At 33.1% G+C, this 19601-nt stretch overlaps 1 protein-coding gene across 1 annotated transcript; it reads right to left on the reverse strand.

Annotated features, from left to right (window-relative positions):
* Nucleotides 1-10551: 10551 nt before the first annotated feature.
* On the reverse strand, nucleotides 10552-14373 carry LOC145803651 (putative zinc metalloprotease EGY1, chloroplastic). The gene is made up of 4 exons (XM_082896975.1): nucleotides 14029-14373; nucleotides 13606-13770; nucleotides 11284-11385; nucleotides 10552-10776 (listed from the first exon to the last, which is right to left on the reverse strand). The coding sequence occupies exons 1-4, from the start codon at nucleotides 14371-14373 to the stop codon at nucleotides 10552-10554; spliced, it is 837 nt and encodes a 278-aa protein (XP_082753101.1).
* Nucleotides 14374-19601: the final 5228 nt, after the last annotated feature.

The raw sequence follows: 19601 nt of genomic DNA on the forward strand, positions 1-19601 counted from the left end.
ATGAAGAGATTAAGGAAAGATGGAAGAACTATTTTGAAAAACTATTAAATGAAGAATATGGAGGTACGACAATAAAGGAAAAAATAGTCAGTAATACGATAAACCAAGACTATAGGTTTTATTGAGGATTAGGAACTTTGAAGTGGAGATTGCACTTAAGAAGATGAAATTAAATAAGGTTTTAGGACCCGATGATATCCTTATTGAAGCTTGGAAGTGTTTGGGTAAAAAAAAGGTTACTTGGTTGACTAAGTTGTTTAGTAAAATTTTGTTGACTAAGAACATGCCAGATGAGTGGAGGAAGAGTATTTTAGTGCCAATTTATAAAAATAAAGGAGATGTCCAGAATTGCAACAACTATAGAGGAATCAAGTTAATGTGTCACATAATGAAAATGTGGGAGAGGGTGATGGAACGCCAATTGCGAGATATAACAAAGGTGTCAGAGAATCAATTTGGGTTTATGCTTGGTAGGTCAACAATGGAAGCGATCTATCTTTTGAGGAGAGTAATAGAAAAGTATAGAAAAAAAAAAAGAGACATTCATATGATGTTTATCGACCTTGAGAAAGCATATGATAGAGTGCCCCGTGATATAATATGGTGGGCATTAGAGAAGAAAAGGGTGATAAAAAATTACATTGATGTGATTAGAAACATGTATGAAGGGGTGGTGACCACTATTAGATCGCCTACTGGAGAGACAAATGGAATTCCTATCACTGTAGGATTACACCAACGATCTACCTTAAGTCCTTATCTTTTTACTTTAGTTATGGACAAGTTGACGAAAAATATTCAGGATGACGTGCCATGGTGTATGCTTTTTGCAAACGATATCGTGCTAGTGGAAGAGACTAGAGAAGGAGTTAACACAAATTTGAAGATTTGGAGAAAAGCTCTTGAATTTAAAGGATTTCGGATAAGTAGAACTAAGACAAAGTACATGGAGTGTAAATTTAGTAACAGTAACAATGAAAGCAGAGGAGAAGTAAAGATTGAGAACCAAGAACTGCCTAAGAGTGAACATTTTCGTTATTTAGGGTCGATTATCATAACAGTAGGGGAGATTGATATAGATGTAGCCCATAGGATTAAGGCGGAATAGTGTAAGTGGAGAAGTGCGTCTAGGGTACTGTGCGATAAACGAATACCCACTAGACTAAAACACAAGTTCTATAGAACGGATATTAGACCAGCAATGTTGTATAGGACGGAGTGTTGGGTAACCAAGAAACAACATATAGATAAAATGAGTATAACTGAGATGAGGATGCTACGGTGGAGGTGTGACAAGACTGGACAAGACAAGACAAAATTAGGAATGAGTGTGTTCGAGAATGGGTAGGAGTAGCACCGATAGAAGATAAGCTGAGAGAGAATCGATTGAGATGGTTTGGTCATATTCAATGGAGACCAACAGAGGCAATAGTGAAGAGATGCGATACTGCAACGGTAGATGGAAGTGTTAGGGGACGAGGTAGGCCTAGATTAACGTTGGCTAGCGTTGTAAATAGAGATATGGATCTACTTAATTTGACTAACGAAATGGCCTTTGATAGGGCCGCGTGGAAAAAAATGATTCATGTAGCCAATCATATTTGATGGGATTTAAGGCTTAGTTTGGTTTGGTTGTGGACTCACATTTTTCCGCACCCCGCCTTTCGGAAAGGGTTGAAAAGAAGGCCTCACAATTCGGACCCCCGTGGTTCTGAATCTAGTCTCATAAGTGCAATGTGAAACTGATAATCACCAAAGAGTCCAAATCCGGCAAACCTTTTTGAAAAATCGATTTTAAATCAAATAATGCCAAATTTGGACTGCTTTGCTGGATACAGAGTCGCCATCTAAATATTTTATTTTGAGAAAATTTAAGAAACCCTGACTCGTACCGAAGGCCACGTGTCCGTCATCACCAAAGTTGCCTCGGCTCGGGAACTTGGGTACGAAAGGGAAAGATCATGAAATGAACACCCCCGCTCGCCCGATCAAAAGATCGGCATCTACTAATCATGATATGCATTTTTATAAACATTATGTGTTCTTATTCTGGTTATTAAACTAGCTTTACTATGTGACGCACACAAACAAATATAGACTGGTCGCAAGACTTGGAACAATTCAACTTGTGTTTATGGTTTGAATTTGCCACCTCAAGTGGGCTTAAAAATGCAGATTTGCCACCAAACATAGTGGACTTAAAACAGGATTTGCCACAACAAAGTGGCCTTAAAACTTACATTTATTGAATCGTTCCAATTCAAACAACAAGCCTTCATCCACAGGCATTCAAGCAGTTTAACATTTAAGCACATAGCCTCATGGCAAGCATGCGAAACATGGCATCATGGCAACGACACTCATGCAAATATGCTAAAGCATAAAACTCACCGAGTACTCCAAGCCAAAACAAAAAAAAAGTAGTTAGAAAGATGCATAGTCCTAACTATGTTAAGTATCTAATGCAACACATGCAATATGCAATTAATAGGCTCGGCTACTAATATGACATATGAATTGATTTGAACAACATGCGATTAAACACGTATTCAAAGAAGTATTGAAACAACGATGCAGTTTGAATGATGCGCCGAGCCTCGGTGCATGCAATACAAATGAATAGATGTAAGCATTCGATATGCTAAATGAAATATGTCCCTAATCTAACCATCGAAAGCGATTAAATAAAAGAGAGAAAGACGTGGAGTTGGAAGACATACACACATGCACACACACTTATTACAACATTACACCCTCGCGAAGGAGAATCCGAATGAATAAGCTAACCAACTAGCTACGCTAATTAAGCTAACTATTACAAACCGAAACTAATTAACTATTCTAACTAATTAATTATTACGAAACGAAATTGAATAACTAGTTAAACTAACTAATTATTTACAACACTTAATTAGTTACAACTAATTAATTACAACATGTATTTAAACTAGATATTTAAACGTTAAATAAGCTCAAAATGCAAGGGAGGCTCATGCACGCGCTCGGTTTCCACCCGAAAAGGCACTGCCTTGCTGCTGAATACCTCTGTTTGCACATCTAAACACCAAAGAAGCTGTCCACTTCCAGAACACCTCTGCTCCACCTCAGGAACACACTGTGTAAATTTCATTGGTGGCCGACAAAGGGTCGATCGGTTACCACTGGTGGCCGGTCGGCTACTAGTGGTGGCCGGTCGGCCACTGATGATATGAACTCCTCTTTTACCGCAACAGAGAGCAGACAGAGCAAAACAGTGTATTCTCACAGATTATTTGCACACTTAGCCTCTCATTTTCATGGGGAGATCAAAGGAGGGACAAAATTTGGGTTTACAAACCATCAATCAAGCAATTTCATTACATGATGGTTTGTGAAACCAATTGTGCAAGTTCAATGAATGCAAAATGAGATCAAAGGACCATTACCCTATCATGCATGATCAAGGACAATGGAGACCAAGAAAAATGGCACATTTCATCACTTTTGAGTATGAAATGTCTCATTTTCCTTGTGTTCGAATTAACGTCCAATTCAAACACATGCAATGCAACACGAAAGATGTTTATCTTGCCTCTTTTACTTGCCAATTTTGTTTACTCATTTTAATTACCAAACCATTCCTTAATCAATTAGTCCATTGGTAAGTGTCTTCTAAAGTGAAAGAAGTGTCAACCAAAGGGTAGTTTAAGGCATGAGGGAAGTTTCATGCCATTGACAATGAACCCTCAAAGGAGGATTAAACAATTAAGCATGAGCCTCAACCTCAAGCTTAAACAACCTTAAGGTTGAGACAACCTCAAAACAAATGAAAAAGTGAATAAATGAGGGAGGTTGCAGAGATTGTATGTGCTGAAATTGAGTGATAAAAATACTAAAAACATGCAACCAACTCACACCAATGATGGTTAATGCCTTAAAACACTAAACTAGTTAAGGAATTAACACTACAACTATGCAAAACAAGACTCAAACAAGCTAACCAGCCCAAAACAGAGCTAAAAAAGGTTATTTCAGAAGCAAAAACATGCTGGATTTGAGCTAAGTTAAGCTAGAAAAACATGCTAACATGTGAAGCTAACTAGGCATGCAAACAAGACATGAGGAGGGGGGGAAAGGCTAACCCCTCCAATTTTGGACGTCAAAACAAGTTTTTGCCACTGAAAAACCTCTGAAATTCAGTGGTTAAAAAACCCAAAAAAATTGGTTTAAAAGTGATGAATAATAGCACAAAAGCTTAACAAATAAAGGAGCAAGAAGGGTGGACCATCCCCTAACTCAAAATGACTTTAAACCAACACTTTTAAACCATAAAAACAGAGTTTTTGACAGTTCAAAATCAGCCCAAAAATAGTTTGAAAAGATGGAAAAACAAGTGCACAAAACAAGCTTAAAGGACAAGTGTTATACCTCTTGAAGCAAAGGACAATTCTAGGCACAAATGAGGTACTAAATCAAGCCAAAACCACCTTCTAGAGCTCAAAGAGGGTCCCAAGTAACCTCAGCCCAAAGATAAGCAACTTTTGTTAAGGGTTGATAGGCAAACTAGAAGTATATCTCTACTTGTATGCACAAAAGTTCAAGAGAAAGAGAAATCTAAAGAGAGAGTATTGTAGATAGAGAGGCTCCCAAAATTTTTCCAACCTTGAAAACCATAGAGAATGCCCTCTATATATAGAAAAATGAGAGCACAGGTCGAAAATATCAATATAGGACAGCTTGAGCAGTGTGGAACAGCTGGAGAGAAAATATCTACACAAAAACTGCCTTCTTTGCACCAATGGCCAGTCTTCCATCACTGGTGGCCGACAAGAGTCACCCCTGGCCGACACATGACCGTCAAAGCCCATTCATGGCCGACACATGGCCGTCAAGCCTCACTAGTGGCCGGAGAGCAAAAACTAGTTTCTGACCCCGACTTCAAGCAGGTATATCTCTTTCATCCGGACTCCTTTGCAGGTCATTCTTGAGTCTAAATTGAAGCCCCGGAAGTCTTCTTTCCAATGGTGGCAGTCTCACATCAAAATTCCAAGTGTGCAAAAAGATATCCTTATTTTAGTGAAGACTGCTTAGTTTCAGTCCTAACAAGATTGATGCCCAACTTCAACCAACCATATCTCCCTTATCCGGACTCGGCTTTAAGAGATTCTTGAGTGTAAAATGAAGCCCCGGAAGTCCACTTTCCAATGGTGGTGGCCTCATAGTTGAAATCCAAGTGTACAAAAGGATAGGCCTGATATAGTGAAGCTGCCCAGTTCCCTCTTAACGGTTTATGCCCAACTTCTTCCCAACTTGGTTTCTTCCCTCTCCTCCAATTTTCTTCAACTCCAAACCTCTAAATAAGGTGTTTTGAAAGATTTTTCAAAGAATTCCTCTCTTTCATTCATTTCCACTTTGTTCTTACTCGGTTTATCGAAAAACGCAACATTTAACGAAATACGAGTCTCGGAACATCGTAGAAGAATTTTCAAAAATATTTTGAAAGAGAGCGTTTTAAGATCTAAAATTGTTTTGGTCAAAAAACGTTTGGTCCAAAATGGGATGTAAGGTTAGGATTTGAAGCTCTCTTTGCTGAAGAAATCGAACATTTGCACAACATAACTTTTACTATCGAATGATCAATCAGTGGTGCCCAAGTGTTAAGGGCAGTAAAAAATGGGGTGTCTATACTTTGGTCAGCACATTCCGTTCAATTGTTGATGGAATATAACGGCAGAGACCAAATTGATCAAAATTTCGAAAGTTTAGGTGTAAAATTGATACTAATCAAAATATGGGGGTCAAATTGAAGAATGTGTGAAAGTTTGGTGGGCGAAATAATATTCTCTCTAAATTGGACCATAGTAAGTGAAATACATTGAGAAAAATCCAATCATTTAGGAACTAAATAATAAAAAATATAAATAAATAAATAATTCTATAGTTTAAGAACCAATAATACTTGAGGGTAGAAAGAGTAATTTACTCTAACAAATTGACTAGAAGTCTTTGATAATCTTAACTTCAAGTCTTCAATAATGTTAAAATTGACTAATAGTCTTCAATAATGTTAAAATTCACCAAGTCCTTGTCAATCCCCATTACAAATTTTTATTTTATTCATTCTTTTCTTTCTTTGTTTTTTTCTTTTTCTTTTGAGGAGCTTTCTACAAATCCAAAGTACAAAACAGTAGTAGTCTTTGAACACTCATTGAAACCGTACAGTGTGTAATTATGTAAATTAAACTTGATTAACCTTCACTCTAACCATGGGTTAATTAGTTACATCCATAAATTTTGTGATTTTTCTCTCTTGTAAATTTGGTATTTGTAATTTTAATTATATTAGTTTTTCTCTCATATACTGTTTGCGAAATACCGGTGACGATGACGATGACGATGACGATGATGGTGTGATGTTGTCATAATGTTGGAATGTTAGGTCTAGAGAGAAGGTTTGGTTTAATTATGGATTTAAACTTTTAAATAAATATGTATTTAAAACATGTAGTCAGGTTAAAGGGTGTATACTATATACAAATTACGAGATGTATGGAGTTGATTATCATAAAAAAAAATAGTCATATTCACACACCACATTAGATATAAGTAAAATAATATCATAATCAATATCATAATGAGTCATAACTAGCACCCCAATGTATATAACTAAACACGGTTGGCCCTGGGCTAATGCCAATAAAGCTTGTGCCTAGGACCCCCAAATTTTGACTCAAAATGGGACCCTCAAATTTGTTAGTTCTATATTATATTATAAGTTCAAAGTCCAATCTTTTTTTATTATTTGAGGCCCAGTGTAACATGTCCCCAAAAAAAAAAGGGCAAATTATCTATAAATCCTTTTTGAAAAATGTGTGTTTTATTTAATCCTAAAACCTTTTAGATAAACCCAAAAGTCCTATACCCATTTATCTTCTCCTCTTTCCCTACACCTTACTTCTTCTCTTTATCTCTCTTCCTCTGATGTTAGCGATGACCACGACCACACCTTCCTTGTTTTCTTACTTTTTCTAATCTACAGTCACCGGTGGCCGATGACCACCATGGATTGGGGTTCACCAGCAACCACCGAGCACTAACTCCTTGCTTTACGCTTACCGAGAAATTAAATTTTTGACAAAGAAGTGTAGATCTACATCAAATCTGAGTAGATCTAAACCAAAAATAGTTGGCGGAGGAGTACAACCCTCTCTTTATATCTATTTTCCTTCGATCTTTTAGTTTTTTACTTTTTCTACACTACACACCTATTTTCCTAATATAATAGAGAAAATTTCTTAATTCTAAATAAGTTATTTTCAAGTTTTAGTTACAAGCGGTGAAAACTATAAAATTTTACAATTTCAGTTCTTTTTGGTGTTGAAAAGGTAAATACTTAATAAAATCATGCTTTGAAACTATAACATTTTACAGTTTCAAAACTTATTTTTTAGTTTAATCAATATTTGATATTGTTTACTTAAACCCTATAAAAATTGAAAATAACATGTTTTTTTTCTCATTGTAGCTATTTGTTGTTCTTACATTTTTTTTTTCTTTCAGTTTATTAATATTTAGTAAATTTTGCTATGTTTTTTCATTATAATTTCTCAATTTATTCTTCTTTTTTTTTTTTGCAATATTTTGGACATTTTGGTGAGTCTCCAGTGATATTCTTGATGTCCAGTGAATGTTCTAAACATTCCAGTGACATTCAGAACACTCCGATGATACTCCCGTAACTTCCCGATGATATTAAACATTCCAACAAGTCTCTGGTGACTATCTAACCAAAGTTCGACGGTGGTGGATGTAGCAACGTCTTTAAATTTTTTTAAAAATTTTTTTTAAGATTTTATGGTAATAATTAAAAATATGTAGGACTAATTGGTACAAATATTTTATTTTATGATTAGATGAGTTTTAAACTATGTATATGAGACTTACCAGTAAATTCCCCTTTAAAAAATCTTGTTAGGCCCAATTGAAAAAATTTATGTATAATCATTATTAGGCCCAATTAAAATTTTATATAATTAGTCCAAACAAATTGAAATGTGTTTAAATATATATTATATAATGAATCCAAACAGAGTCACATGTCAAGATTTTAATAGAATAAATAATTTTATCTTAATTTTTTTGCCCACTCTCTTTATCATATTTTAATTGAATAACTTTACCCGAATTTTTTCCCTTAGTTATTTTTGTTTGCACTCTCTTTATCATAATTTAATTGAACAATTTTACCTTAATTTTTTCTTTAGTTTTTTTCAATAATTTGTGTCTTGCTATCAAATAATCATTTCATTATCAAACATCAATGGATTATGCCTTGATTATTACTAAACTATAAAACAAGAAGACTATATTTTATCTTTTTGAGTCTTCGTTATGATTTTTTCGTATCTTACTCGTTTGGCAACCGAACTTTTTAGCCAAAAAGTCAAAAAGTTACTAAATTAGCCAAAAAGCCAACAACTCATACCAAAAAGTCAAAGATTCTCTTTTCTCTCTACTTTTTGCACATCTTTTCGTAAAAAGCCAAAAAGTCATCCCAAACATACTAGTTTTTTTTAGCTCATATTTTAGCTAAATAGCCAAAAAGTTACTCAATTAGCCTGTTCCCAAACGAGTCCTTAATATATAAAAATAAATTTTAATGATTATGTGTCTTGTCCAAGCTCCTCCATGCTTCCTGATTTACCATAAACCTCAATACTTCATCAAACAATAAAAGCAATACTTCATGCCTAAAATATAAAAATAAAGTTTATCTTGTCCAAGCTCCTTCATGCTTCCTGATTTACCATAAGCCTCAATACTTCATCAAACAATAAAAGCAAAAGGATACCTGTATAGCTCTTCCACCATCAAGACATCCCACAGGAAGCATACTAAAAGCTGACATAGTTAACCCACACCTACAATGAGGACTAGAATGGTTAGCAATCTGTACATCGTGATAAAGAAACAATGTTCAAGAATGTGGCCTCACCAGCCAGAAAGGACCCAAACTGTGGCTGTATGCATTGCTCTACAGGGACACATTAGCAAAATCTCAATCAGTATTGTCAAGATAACAATAATTTCAGTGATAAAAAAAAAATTATATATCAAACCGACACTCAACTAAGTTAAAGAAGATAATTGAGATAATATTCAGTGCTTTAACTTTACAATAGTTGTACTATATATTTATCTTCCAAAATTGCAACAAAGAACCATTAAGTTGATGTATCATACAATGAGATTATGGGAGACAGTAAGTGATCAAGCTTAAGGTGTTAAGAGAATCAGTTTAAATTTATGCATGGCAAAGCAACCTAGGCAACAATACATTTATTAAGGCAGTTAATAGAAAAGTATTGGGAAAAAAAGGGACATACATATAGTTTTTATAGTTTCTGAAAAAGCTAGAGGGTGTTGGAAAAAAATAGCGTCGGATATATTGATGTGATAAAAGACATAATGAGGGTGTGACTACAACTAGATCACCAAACTAGTGAATTTTTAATCGATGTTAAGAGTAAACTTGGAGTCATTACCTAGTTACCTTAGTCAAGGATAAATTAACTAAACACATTCATGATAATATCCCATGATAAATGTTTTTTTGCAAATGATACTGTTATAGTGGATGACACGAAAGAAGAAAATAACACTAAATTAGAAATCTGAAAAGAAAAACTAGTCAAAATGATTTTAAAGTAGTAATAACAAAACTAAATATGCAGAATGTAACTTTGGTAACAACTAACGGGGAAATAATGAAGTGAATATTAAAAATCATAAGATAACAAAAGGTGAACATTTTTATTACCTAGGTTTGGTTATTAACAAGAATGGTGAGATTGACGACGATGTGATCCATATAAGTAATGTGTATTGGCCCAAGTAGAGGAGTGTATCTAGCTTATTATGTCATCTATGAATATTAACAAAATTGAAAGGCAAAGTTTATAGAGAGCTATAAGGCCAAACAATGATTTACGGAACAGAATATTTGGCAACTAAGAAACAACACATTCATGAAATGTGCGTAACTAAGATGAAGATGCTTAGATGGATTTGTGATAAAACGAAGAAAGATTGAATTTGAAATGAATATATTCATTAAGTGGTTGGAGTAACACTAATTAAAGTTAAATTGACAGAAAACAAGTGAAGATGATTTGATTATGTAGAACGAAGATCTATAGATGCAATGGTAAGGAGAAGTGATATGATCTCTATAAATGGAAATGTGAAGAGGAAGGAAAGACCTAAATTGACATGGCATGTCGTAATAAAAAAGATTAGTAATTTTTTTGGTTTCATTGAGCATATAACCCTTGATAGAACCAAATGACGAAAAATTATTAATGTAGCTGATCCTACTTGATTGGTACACAAGGTTTAATTTGGTTTGGTATATTTTATTTATTTGCTTTTTTTTTTTTTTCTTTTTTTTCTTTATTAAGACCCTAGCACATCAAGGGTCCCATCTAGGATTTTTGGTACAAGGTATAATCCAAAGGGGTATTATAACAATTAGGTCCAGGATTTATTGATATTTTGCATATGTATCACTTATCAGCCAATCAAAGCTATGAAAGCAAAGAAGCAACTTATTAATCCAAGAAGCAAAGAACCTTGAAATAGCATGCTAGGAACCTGCACCAAATCCCCTGCAGTATTTGCGTTTGATGAAAGCAGCAAGCCAACAGCAAACATAGAAAAAGACAATGTCGCACCAGCAAAAGGAACTGCAAGGGAAATATCAACTTTTGTCTTTTGGTCAAGGAGAATAGATTTGAACTGCAGAAGCCAAGATTTGATGATTTTTATGCACTAAAAAATAGGCATATCATAAATTTATGAAAAAATAGAACAGACAGATCATAATTCCAATCAACAAAAGTGAAAAGAAAAGAGAAGAAAAAAACTCAAAGATATAGGTAGAAAAATTGCATCCATGGATCAAATCAAAAGAGCAAAAAACAGATAACTGTCATAACAAAAAAATGCTTTTACCAAATAGAGTTGATCTCATTTATTGATGGTCATGGGGCCATTATCTTATTGATGAAAGAAAATGCTGTTAAATGGCAGACTTGAGATCAATTCAGACTCACTAAAAGTTGATACAACAAATTATTTAAAAAGGGAAAATGCTAACCACTGGCCCATGGGCGGTGTTTAATGTTGGTATGTGTAAAACATGCATTAAAATATATAGAGAGAGGGAGAGTGTACGGAAATGTATAACATAATAAGAACTTCATTTAAATTAACATCCATCAAGTGATAAGTAGACATAATTACCTGAGTAATTGCACCGAAGCTTCCAAGAGTAATATTAGGAATGAAGAATGGAATGCTTAGTTTTAATTTCTTTGGGAAAGCAGCAAAAAAATGCCCAACTTCCTGTGTCAAATTAATTTCTCATTTACATATTCAAAAGATAACATACTACATGAGTGACTAATTAGGGTGGAATTAACCTTGAGGAGGAGAAAAAATAAGGTGCAGTCTGGTTAAGTAGCATTTACCACTTACCATTTACCATTTTTTGTTTACAGAAAATACGAAACATGTTCATCTTATTTTATTTTATTTTTTTTGCTAAAAACAAATAAAAAAACATGTTTGGTACACACATGTTTTAAAATACCCAAAAACATAAACAAGAAAACATGTTTGGAGATTTGCCGAAGGGTGTGGCCGCCAGAGGGGGTGGGAGAGGGAAGCGGGAATGAAAACTTATTTTCAAAACAAGTGAAAACACAAATTTTGTGTTTCCTAAAATTTTGTAAAATTTGAAAATTGTTTCCATTTTTTGGGAATGAAAACAATTGTCAAAACAAAAACAAAAAATAGTAACATAACTGAACATATCCTTAAAACATGTTTGGTACTTTATTAAAAAAAAAAAAAAAAAAATTGTTTTCCAAACAAGGCTCCAAAATAAACACACACACACAGAATGAGAAGGAAAAAAAAAAAAAAGAAGGAAGAAGAAGAAGAAGAAGAAGTGTTTTTAACTTGTTTTGGTGGATTAACAATAAAAGGAAGCCCATTAAACTTCAAACTTTCTTGGGAAAAAAACAAAAACATGTTCCTTTTCCTTTTCTTATTTTTTTTTCAAAAACAAGAAACACGCAACGAACCAAACAACAACTAAGTTACAATGCAGAACAAAACAAAGTTATGCAACCAATGAATACAACAAGTGCAAGTTATGGCATTCTCTTTTGTAGCATCCATTATCAGCAATTCAATACATATGCAGCTTCCAACAATCTCATGCACAGAATGCACAATGTATACAGTAGGCAGCTAGAGGATACAATGGCACAGGCATAAAATTTCAAGGAATGCCAACTCGAGATGAGTAATGCTTTCTGTGAAACAACCAAAAGTAAATAACAAAAGCTGTGACATTAGATTAGGATATTTTCATAGTGAATAGATGCCTCATGAGTACTTCAGTCCATATATCCGTACACAATAAAAAAACTTGCATAAGGAAAATATAGGAAGTTTAGTCCCCCGTATTCAACTCCATTATAGAACCAGAAAAGTTCTAAGTAGGTCAGCCAAGACAAAGTGCCACATGATAGCGTTCGATAAATGCTACATGACTAATTGGTTGATGACATTGGAGATTTATTGATGGGGAGAGAAAGATCAAGATACATTTAGCTCACAAAAAGGGAGTTTGGTAGCCCAAAGAATAAGCAGCTTTGCGTCACTTTTTCTTTTTTCCTTTTTTTTTTTTTTTTCTGGCTAGCAATTGTTCTGCTGTGTATGAAGCATGTTGACTATTGCTTATAAAAGGGGAGATTGGGGCCAAAACAATGTGATTGCATTGCGTTTTTTTCTTTTTAAACTCTTCTTTTGGTGCTTGTTCTATTGCGCTTTCACATATTCCAATCAAAATAAATGAGAGGGTGTCAAAAATAATCATGATGAAATATAGTTTTTGCCTAGCACATTGATACATATAGCTGGCTTTTAAGTGAAAGATCTTAATGAGATGGGTTTTACTAAAATAATTGTTTTAAGATGATTAAAAAACATATAATACGAATACAACATAGTAGAATTTCGTAGAAGGTAAGGCTATCAGGATATGCAATAAAGGACCACCAATTATTTCAACTGGAGAGGGACGAAATACTGAGAATGTGTGCTTAGGACCAGTTTATGATTCTAAGATGAGAAGCAGGTGGCCAAAAAGGGCACATAGCATTAGACAAAGACCTATTATCTAATGGTTCAAGTCAGAAACTTGGACTTTTACCAGATGAAGTGGTTTAAAACAATTAACAATGTCATACAGAGGAGAATGGGAAAGATGGAGGAATGGATGTATATAACTATCTCGTGGGCAACTTCTTCTTTTATTAAAGAAATTTACTTACTAGTCTACAGTTGATAAAGATTAAATGTAGGCTAGTTTAGTTTATAAGCTTAAGGCCTTGTAATCTTATTATAAGAAATTACGGATAAAGAAGGTTAAAGGAACTATCTTCTGCATAATGCCCGGCACAGGAAATAGTAATACACAAGAAACATTTTTTCCCCCCTTAAGAAAAAGCATTCAAGTAACTAAATCAACAAAAAGATAGAAATTCTTCTTACGTGAAATAGCTGAACCCCCAGAACACCATATGCCAGGGACAGAGCAGACTCCACAAATGGGAATAAAATCTGCATATCTGGTGGTTCAATGGCATTTGGATCTGTGAAGTACTTAACTACCTCTGGTCTATAAAAAGGATTTGATAAATGAAAAGGAGAACGTAACTACTTTTAAAACAATAATTGTAAAAGCAATTAGAAATACCAGAGATGCAATTCCTAGCTCCACCGAGGAACCAATAGTGGGAACAAATAACAATAGAGCAATCACATAAAATTAGAACCAATTCATTTCCTGCATTTTCAGCTACCAAACAGATTCATTCCCATCATCCTTTCCTAAATTAGATATAACTTTCAAATCAAACACACTAATTAACCTAAAAAACACAAACTATGAGAGATAGACAGAAAAAATCTCACCCTTGATGAAATAGAAGCATTGGACTCGTCCGAATCAAAATCGTCGCTGCTCTGTGCTCTCTCTTCCGCCTCGTCTCTCGATGTCGTTGTCGCCAGATTCGAATCGTTTGATGCATTGTTGCTACTATCTCCGTCATTATCACCATTGTTGTTCGCACCAAAACAACAAGACCTAGCAAAACTCCTATTCAAAACTCGATGCCTCTTCGATACCTCCTTGCACAAAAAACAAAAATTGCTCTTTCGCTCGAATAGTTCAATTCTTTTCCTGGAAGCACTACTAATGAGACTCCATTGGAGGTTTAGGTTAACGGTTCTGAAACTACAGCTCGTGAGATTTCCCATTGATAGCGATATATGTCTATGCATATATATATATATATATATATATGCTGGTGTGTGGCCCACGATCTGTGTACAATTTAAATAAGTTGGAATAAAAAATAATAATAATAAAATTAATATTATAATGTGTGTTTAGCTTAAGTGGTATGAGTCCTCGTAGTCTTCAGGACACCATAAGAGGTGTTCACTTTATAATAGTATAGATAGATAGATATATATATATATATTGAGATATTTTCTCTAACAAAATTCAGGCCAAATTTGGCATATTGAAAAAAAGTTAAAAAGTTACTTAAAAAATCAAAAAGTTAAAATTATTCATCAAAAATCAATAATTACGGCTGCACAACTCTCAATTTTAATTTTTTCCTATAAATTAATTTTTACAATTTTTTATTACACATTTTTTCATAAAAAATTAAAAAATTAACCTAAACATCCATATTTTGTTCCTCAATTTTTTAATCTAAAAAGAGAAAAAATATACTTATTTAAGACATTCTAAACCATCCATAGGACATGTAATAAATAAATAAATAAAGACAAAATCCATGGTACATGTAATAAATAAATAAATGGCATATTTCTGTATTTTTTTTTGTTGGTGATTTTTTTTTTTTTCATTTATTACAATTTTTTATTTTCAAAGTATGGAGTTTTAATGCGCTATATGTCTATGTATATGTATGCATATATATGGGAGATATTTCCTCTAAAAAAATTCAATAATGACAAATATAAATATAAAGATATAATGGCCCTGTTTGGTAGGACTTATTTTCAGCTTATTTCAGCTTTTAGCTTAATTTAAGCTATTTTGATGTGTTTGGTTCAGCTTAACAATACAGCTTATACCTTTTTGTAAGTCAAAAATCAACTTATTCTTTGAGTGGGGGAGGAGAAACTTAATTTATAAGTCAAAAATCAGCTTATGTTTACAGTTATAAGTTATAAGCTGTTAAGCTATAAGTTATAATCATTTTCCCACAGCTCTGCCAAACGGGGCCAATAAATAATTGGCATATCTTTGTATTTTTCATGTTAACAGGTTAATTATATTTTTAATGTTTAATGTATGAATTTTGTGTTATTTTGATTTCAAATATTCAAATTGTGCTAATTTGTTAACAAATATATAAAATATGTTTTAAAATGTTTCAATTTGATTATCTAACCAAATGTTAAAGTCAATAGTGAAGGTATAATTTTGAATATCAAAATGACACATGTCCCGTATTTTAAAATTAAAAGAGTAATTTATTAAACAAATTTGTACTTAAATGACACATATCACGTATTTTTTAAGTTAAAAGTATAACAAAAAAAAATGAGTTTTCATATTTGCCATTAGCTTTAACCATGTATATCTTAATAAAGTCTTCATGTGATATGATATGAATATGTTGTTTAAAAACCTTAGTATACTCATGTAAATTGTGTGTGAAATATAAAATAGAATCAAGCTCATAATGCACAAACCAAATTGATACTAATTTAATTGTTAATTATATAAACTAATTGAAAATTAAACAAATTACAACAACAAATGAATTTGAAAAAAAAAAAACAGCAGACTTACAAAACACTTGCAAAAAGGGAGATGAATGACGAACTAGGTTGAGCGGTTCACACTCTCGCTTTAAGACAAAATCGTCATTCTCACTATACTTCAGAATACTAGCCATCTATCTACAAGAGAAATTCTACTTTCACACACCTTTTCATCTTTGTGCACACAATTAATGAAACAAAATTTTTAATGACAATTTTATTATGAAGCAAAATGACCATAATGGGCATCAAAACACACACTAAATATGAAATCTAAGTTTTCTCTATACACATATTTTAAAAACGATAAGTCTCTGTTCACATCTTTTGAGGAAAAAAAAAAATAAAAGTTCCTCTGTTGTTCTTCTTTACTTGCTACACCCTTTATTATCCTCTTGCTTGCTTGTGTAATACTCTAATATTGCTTTACTCTCTAGATTCATAATACTCAAAAAAGCATTCAGCTTGTTTGGTTTGATTTTCAGAAAACTGAAACCAAACACACTAATTTAGATACAATTTTCTGGAAATTGAATTTTGTATTTTTCTTATTTTTTTGTTTTTAGTGAATATTTTAAAAAATTTAAGCAATTTTTTACTTTTTTTAGATGCACATTACTTTGATGTATCTAAAAAGTAAAATATTTGTAAAAAAAATATTTTAAAAAATAATAAATACACAAGAATACGAAAAATATATTGAAATTTTATATTTTTTGTATTTTTGGTATTTAGTTAATTTTTTAAAGACTTTTTTCACAAATATTATACTTTTTAAGTGTATTTATATTAGGTACATCTAAAAATAAAAATAAAAATTCTTAAAATATTAAAAAAAATCAGTGAAAATAAAAAAATATGAAAAATGAAAAGTTTTAATTTTCTGAAAAGTGAATTCAGAAAACTCAAACAAAACAAGCTGAATACTCTTTAATTTTTTTTCATAAATGAACTATACTCCAACAAAACCAAAGTTCTAAAAAAAAAAATTAGTCTGCACTTTCTGCTTTTCTCTTTTCATTTGCAAACTAGAAATCTCTTCTTGTTCACGCTTATCTCACCTTCTATCATCACCATTACAAAAAGGTTCATACAATAATTAATAAAAAAAAAATAAAAAAAAATAAAAAAAGAAGAAGAAGAAGAAGATAACAAAAGATACTCATTAGAATAATAGAGCATCTTGGGTAATACTCCATTGTTCTTGCTCGTGTATGTGGGTGTAACGCCCTAAAAAATAAACCCAAAAATCATACATTCGTGACATCTATAAACATAAGAGAAATAATGATATTTCTATTCATCAGAGTATTTAATCCACAAGTATTACATTTTGACAACAAAAGTAAATGTCCTACGGGCTTACAACTTTCCAAGCCAACACTTGGTTACCAAAAAGGAGAGTACTAACTCAAAACACAAAATAAACCCTTGGCTTGAATTACATGTAATACACAAAATAATTACAAAAGGAAGCCTTCAGCTTCTAAAACCTCCCAAGCTAAGTCCTTGGAGGCGGCATATCACCTACACCTGAAAATGATGTCCCATATAAGGTGAGCCAACGCCCAGTAGAAATATGCTAAACATAATATGAACAATGACTAAAACATGAGCATTCGATAAATGTTAACACTAGTCAACCAACTTACAACACCATTCAATCCCATGACAAATATGTTCATGTTCATTTTACTTAACAATTTCGATTTATAAACATGGCTCAAAACCTAGCCAAACAATTTAAATGAGATTACATCTCTTATTAAAACATTTCCTTTATCCACAATTCATTTTCAAATGAGATAACACTCATATCAAAACACTTCCATACTTCACAATAGATACACATATTTGCTATATCAATGTCATAGTAAAACACTTTCATTCTTCATAAATGATACACAGATTTGTTGTATGAATGGAGTCCATCCCCTATCTCCTCCCAAATAACATCTAGTTTAGGAGTCCATTCCCTATCTTTCCCTAAACTGTGGAGTACATCCCCTATCTTCTCCCACACAAAACAATGTATATAAACAATTATCATATACACGATCAATCAATACATAGATTTGATATATTATTCCAACCGTCATATTCAATAACATACTCAATGTGATTAGTTTCAGTTTTCCCTAATCAACATACAGTGTCTACAACAATCACGACTATCCTCCACCGATAGCCCAAAGCAATTATTTCTAGACAGATAATAAATGTATCAACAGATAAATTATCAATATTTTTAAAAGTGAGTGATTAATCAATCCAACTCCACCATTCTTTCTCATAACTTTCCAATTCCACTATTTCACAATGAAAGTCATTAATTACACTAATGACCCAATAAAAACCCAAATATGGCATTTCTCCCCTTTTTTCAATATTGACCCAAAGGTCCAAATATTATCGTTAAACAACCACAATCTCATTTTAGGACCCAAATACACACGTATTGGCCAAAAAAACAAAACCCCTATTTTTCATATTTGAAACCCTAACACCCACAATTACCCAACTTCAACATTACATCAAAACGACAACAAGTTTATGTCAAAGACCATAATATGAGTAGTTATCCCTACCTCAAATTCGGAGCCCAAACGAGAAGGCGAAGAAAATCGAAAGTGCTCCAAATCCCAAGATTTTCGGATTGATAGGAAGCCCAAGCCAAGCTCTACACTTTTTGTAAAGGAACTAAGGTAGAAGGTCATTCAAACTAGATCAAACCTTAGAGAGAAGGTGAAATGTAGTGAGAGAAGCTCTCAAAATAGATTTTGAAAAGTAAGAGAGAGAGTGAGAATTGAAAAAGTGATTTAAAATGACCCAGCTGCCAACTGATATACGTATGACCCGCTCGAGCAGAGAATAGGACGCTCGAGCGTCAAACACCAAAACTTAACCCACTCGAGCGCAAAAATACCCGCTTGAGCGCAAAAAGGAACCCGCTCGAGCGTAGATTACACTCTTCCAGTACTTTTACAAACATCGAACACCCGCTCGAGCTCGACCCGCTCGAGCGTAAGGAAATCTGCTCGAGCGTGAAAAACACATCTGCAGTATTTTTGCAGACAGACAAACTACTGAAGGTATGCAAACTCTGCTCGAGCGCAAGAAGACCCGCTCGAGCGGATCACTAAAAATCTGGGCAACAAGAGTTGGGATAAAAGCTCAACCAACCTATTCGAAACAGGCCCAAAACAAATCTAAACTCAAATACAAAGAGTTAAAGGACGGGAATGAAATACAGACAACAACAACTATCAACAGAACCAAGTCCGGAATACAGTAAACAAGGAAGGGAAAACCGGGATCGCTATAACCTTCCCCCCTTAAGGAATTTCATCCCCAAAATTAGATACAAGTTTCAAAAACATGTTTTTCTCAATTCTTAACAATATTACAACTCAATATTCAACAACCTGACCCATTATCGGTCATCTCATCTCTTTTCAAGAGGCAAATCACAATGTATTACTCAATATGCATTATCAACATGCTTCCCTTTGAAATTTACCAATTTCAACACGTATTCCACCATTCAATTACATATTCAATGCCAATAATATATTTGCATTTCTAAAACAGAATTAACATATGCAATGCTAAATTAAACTTTCATTTCAAGGCAAGTTCCAAAATATCTTCATAAACCGAAACATATACAATGTTTA

Source organism: Camellia sinensis, chromosome 12 (assembly GCF_055761805.1).
Source record: "Camellia sinensis isolate YWXY chromosome 12, ASM5576180v1, whole genome shotgun sequence".
Lineage (NCBI taxonomy): Eukaryota > Viridiplantae > Streptophyta > Magnoliopsida > Ericales > Theaceae > Camellia > Camellia sinensis.

Coding starts and splice junctions, on each gene's coding strand:
- LOC145803651 (XM_082896975.1), bottom strand. CDS start 14,373: ATGGGAAATCTCACGAGCTGTAGTTTCAGAACCGTTAACCTAAACCTC. Junction 13,771..14,028: donor ATGCTTCTATTTCATCAAGG/GTGAGATTTTTT, acceptor TTTTAAAAGTAG/TTACGTTCTCCTTTTCATTT. Junction 11,386..13,605: donor TGGGGGTTCAGCTATTTCAC/GTAAGAAGAATT, acceptor AATTTGACACAG/GAAGTTGGGCATTTTTTTGC.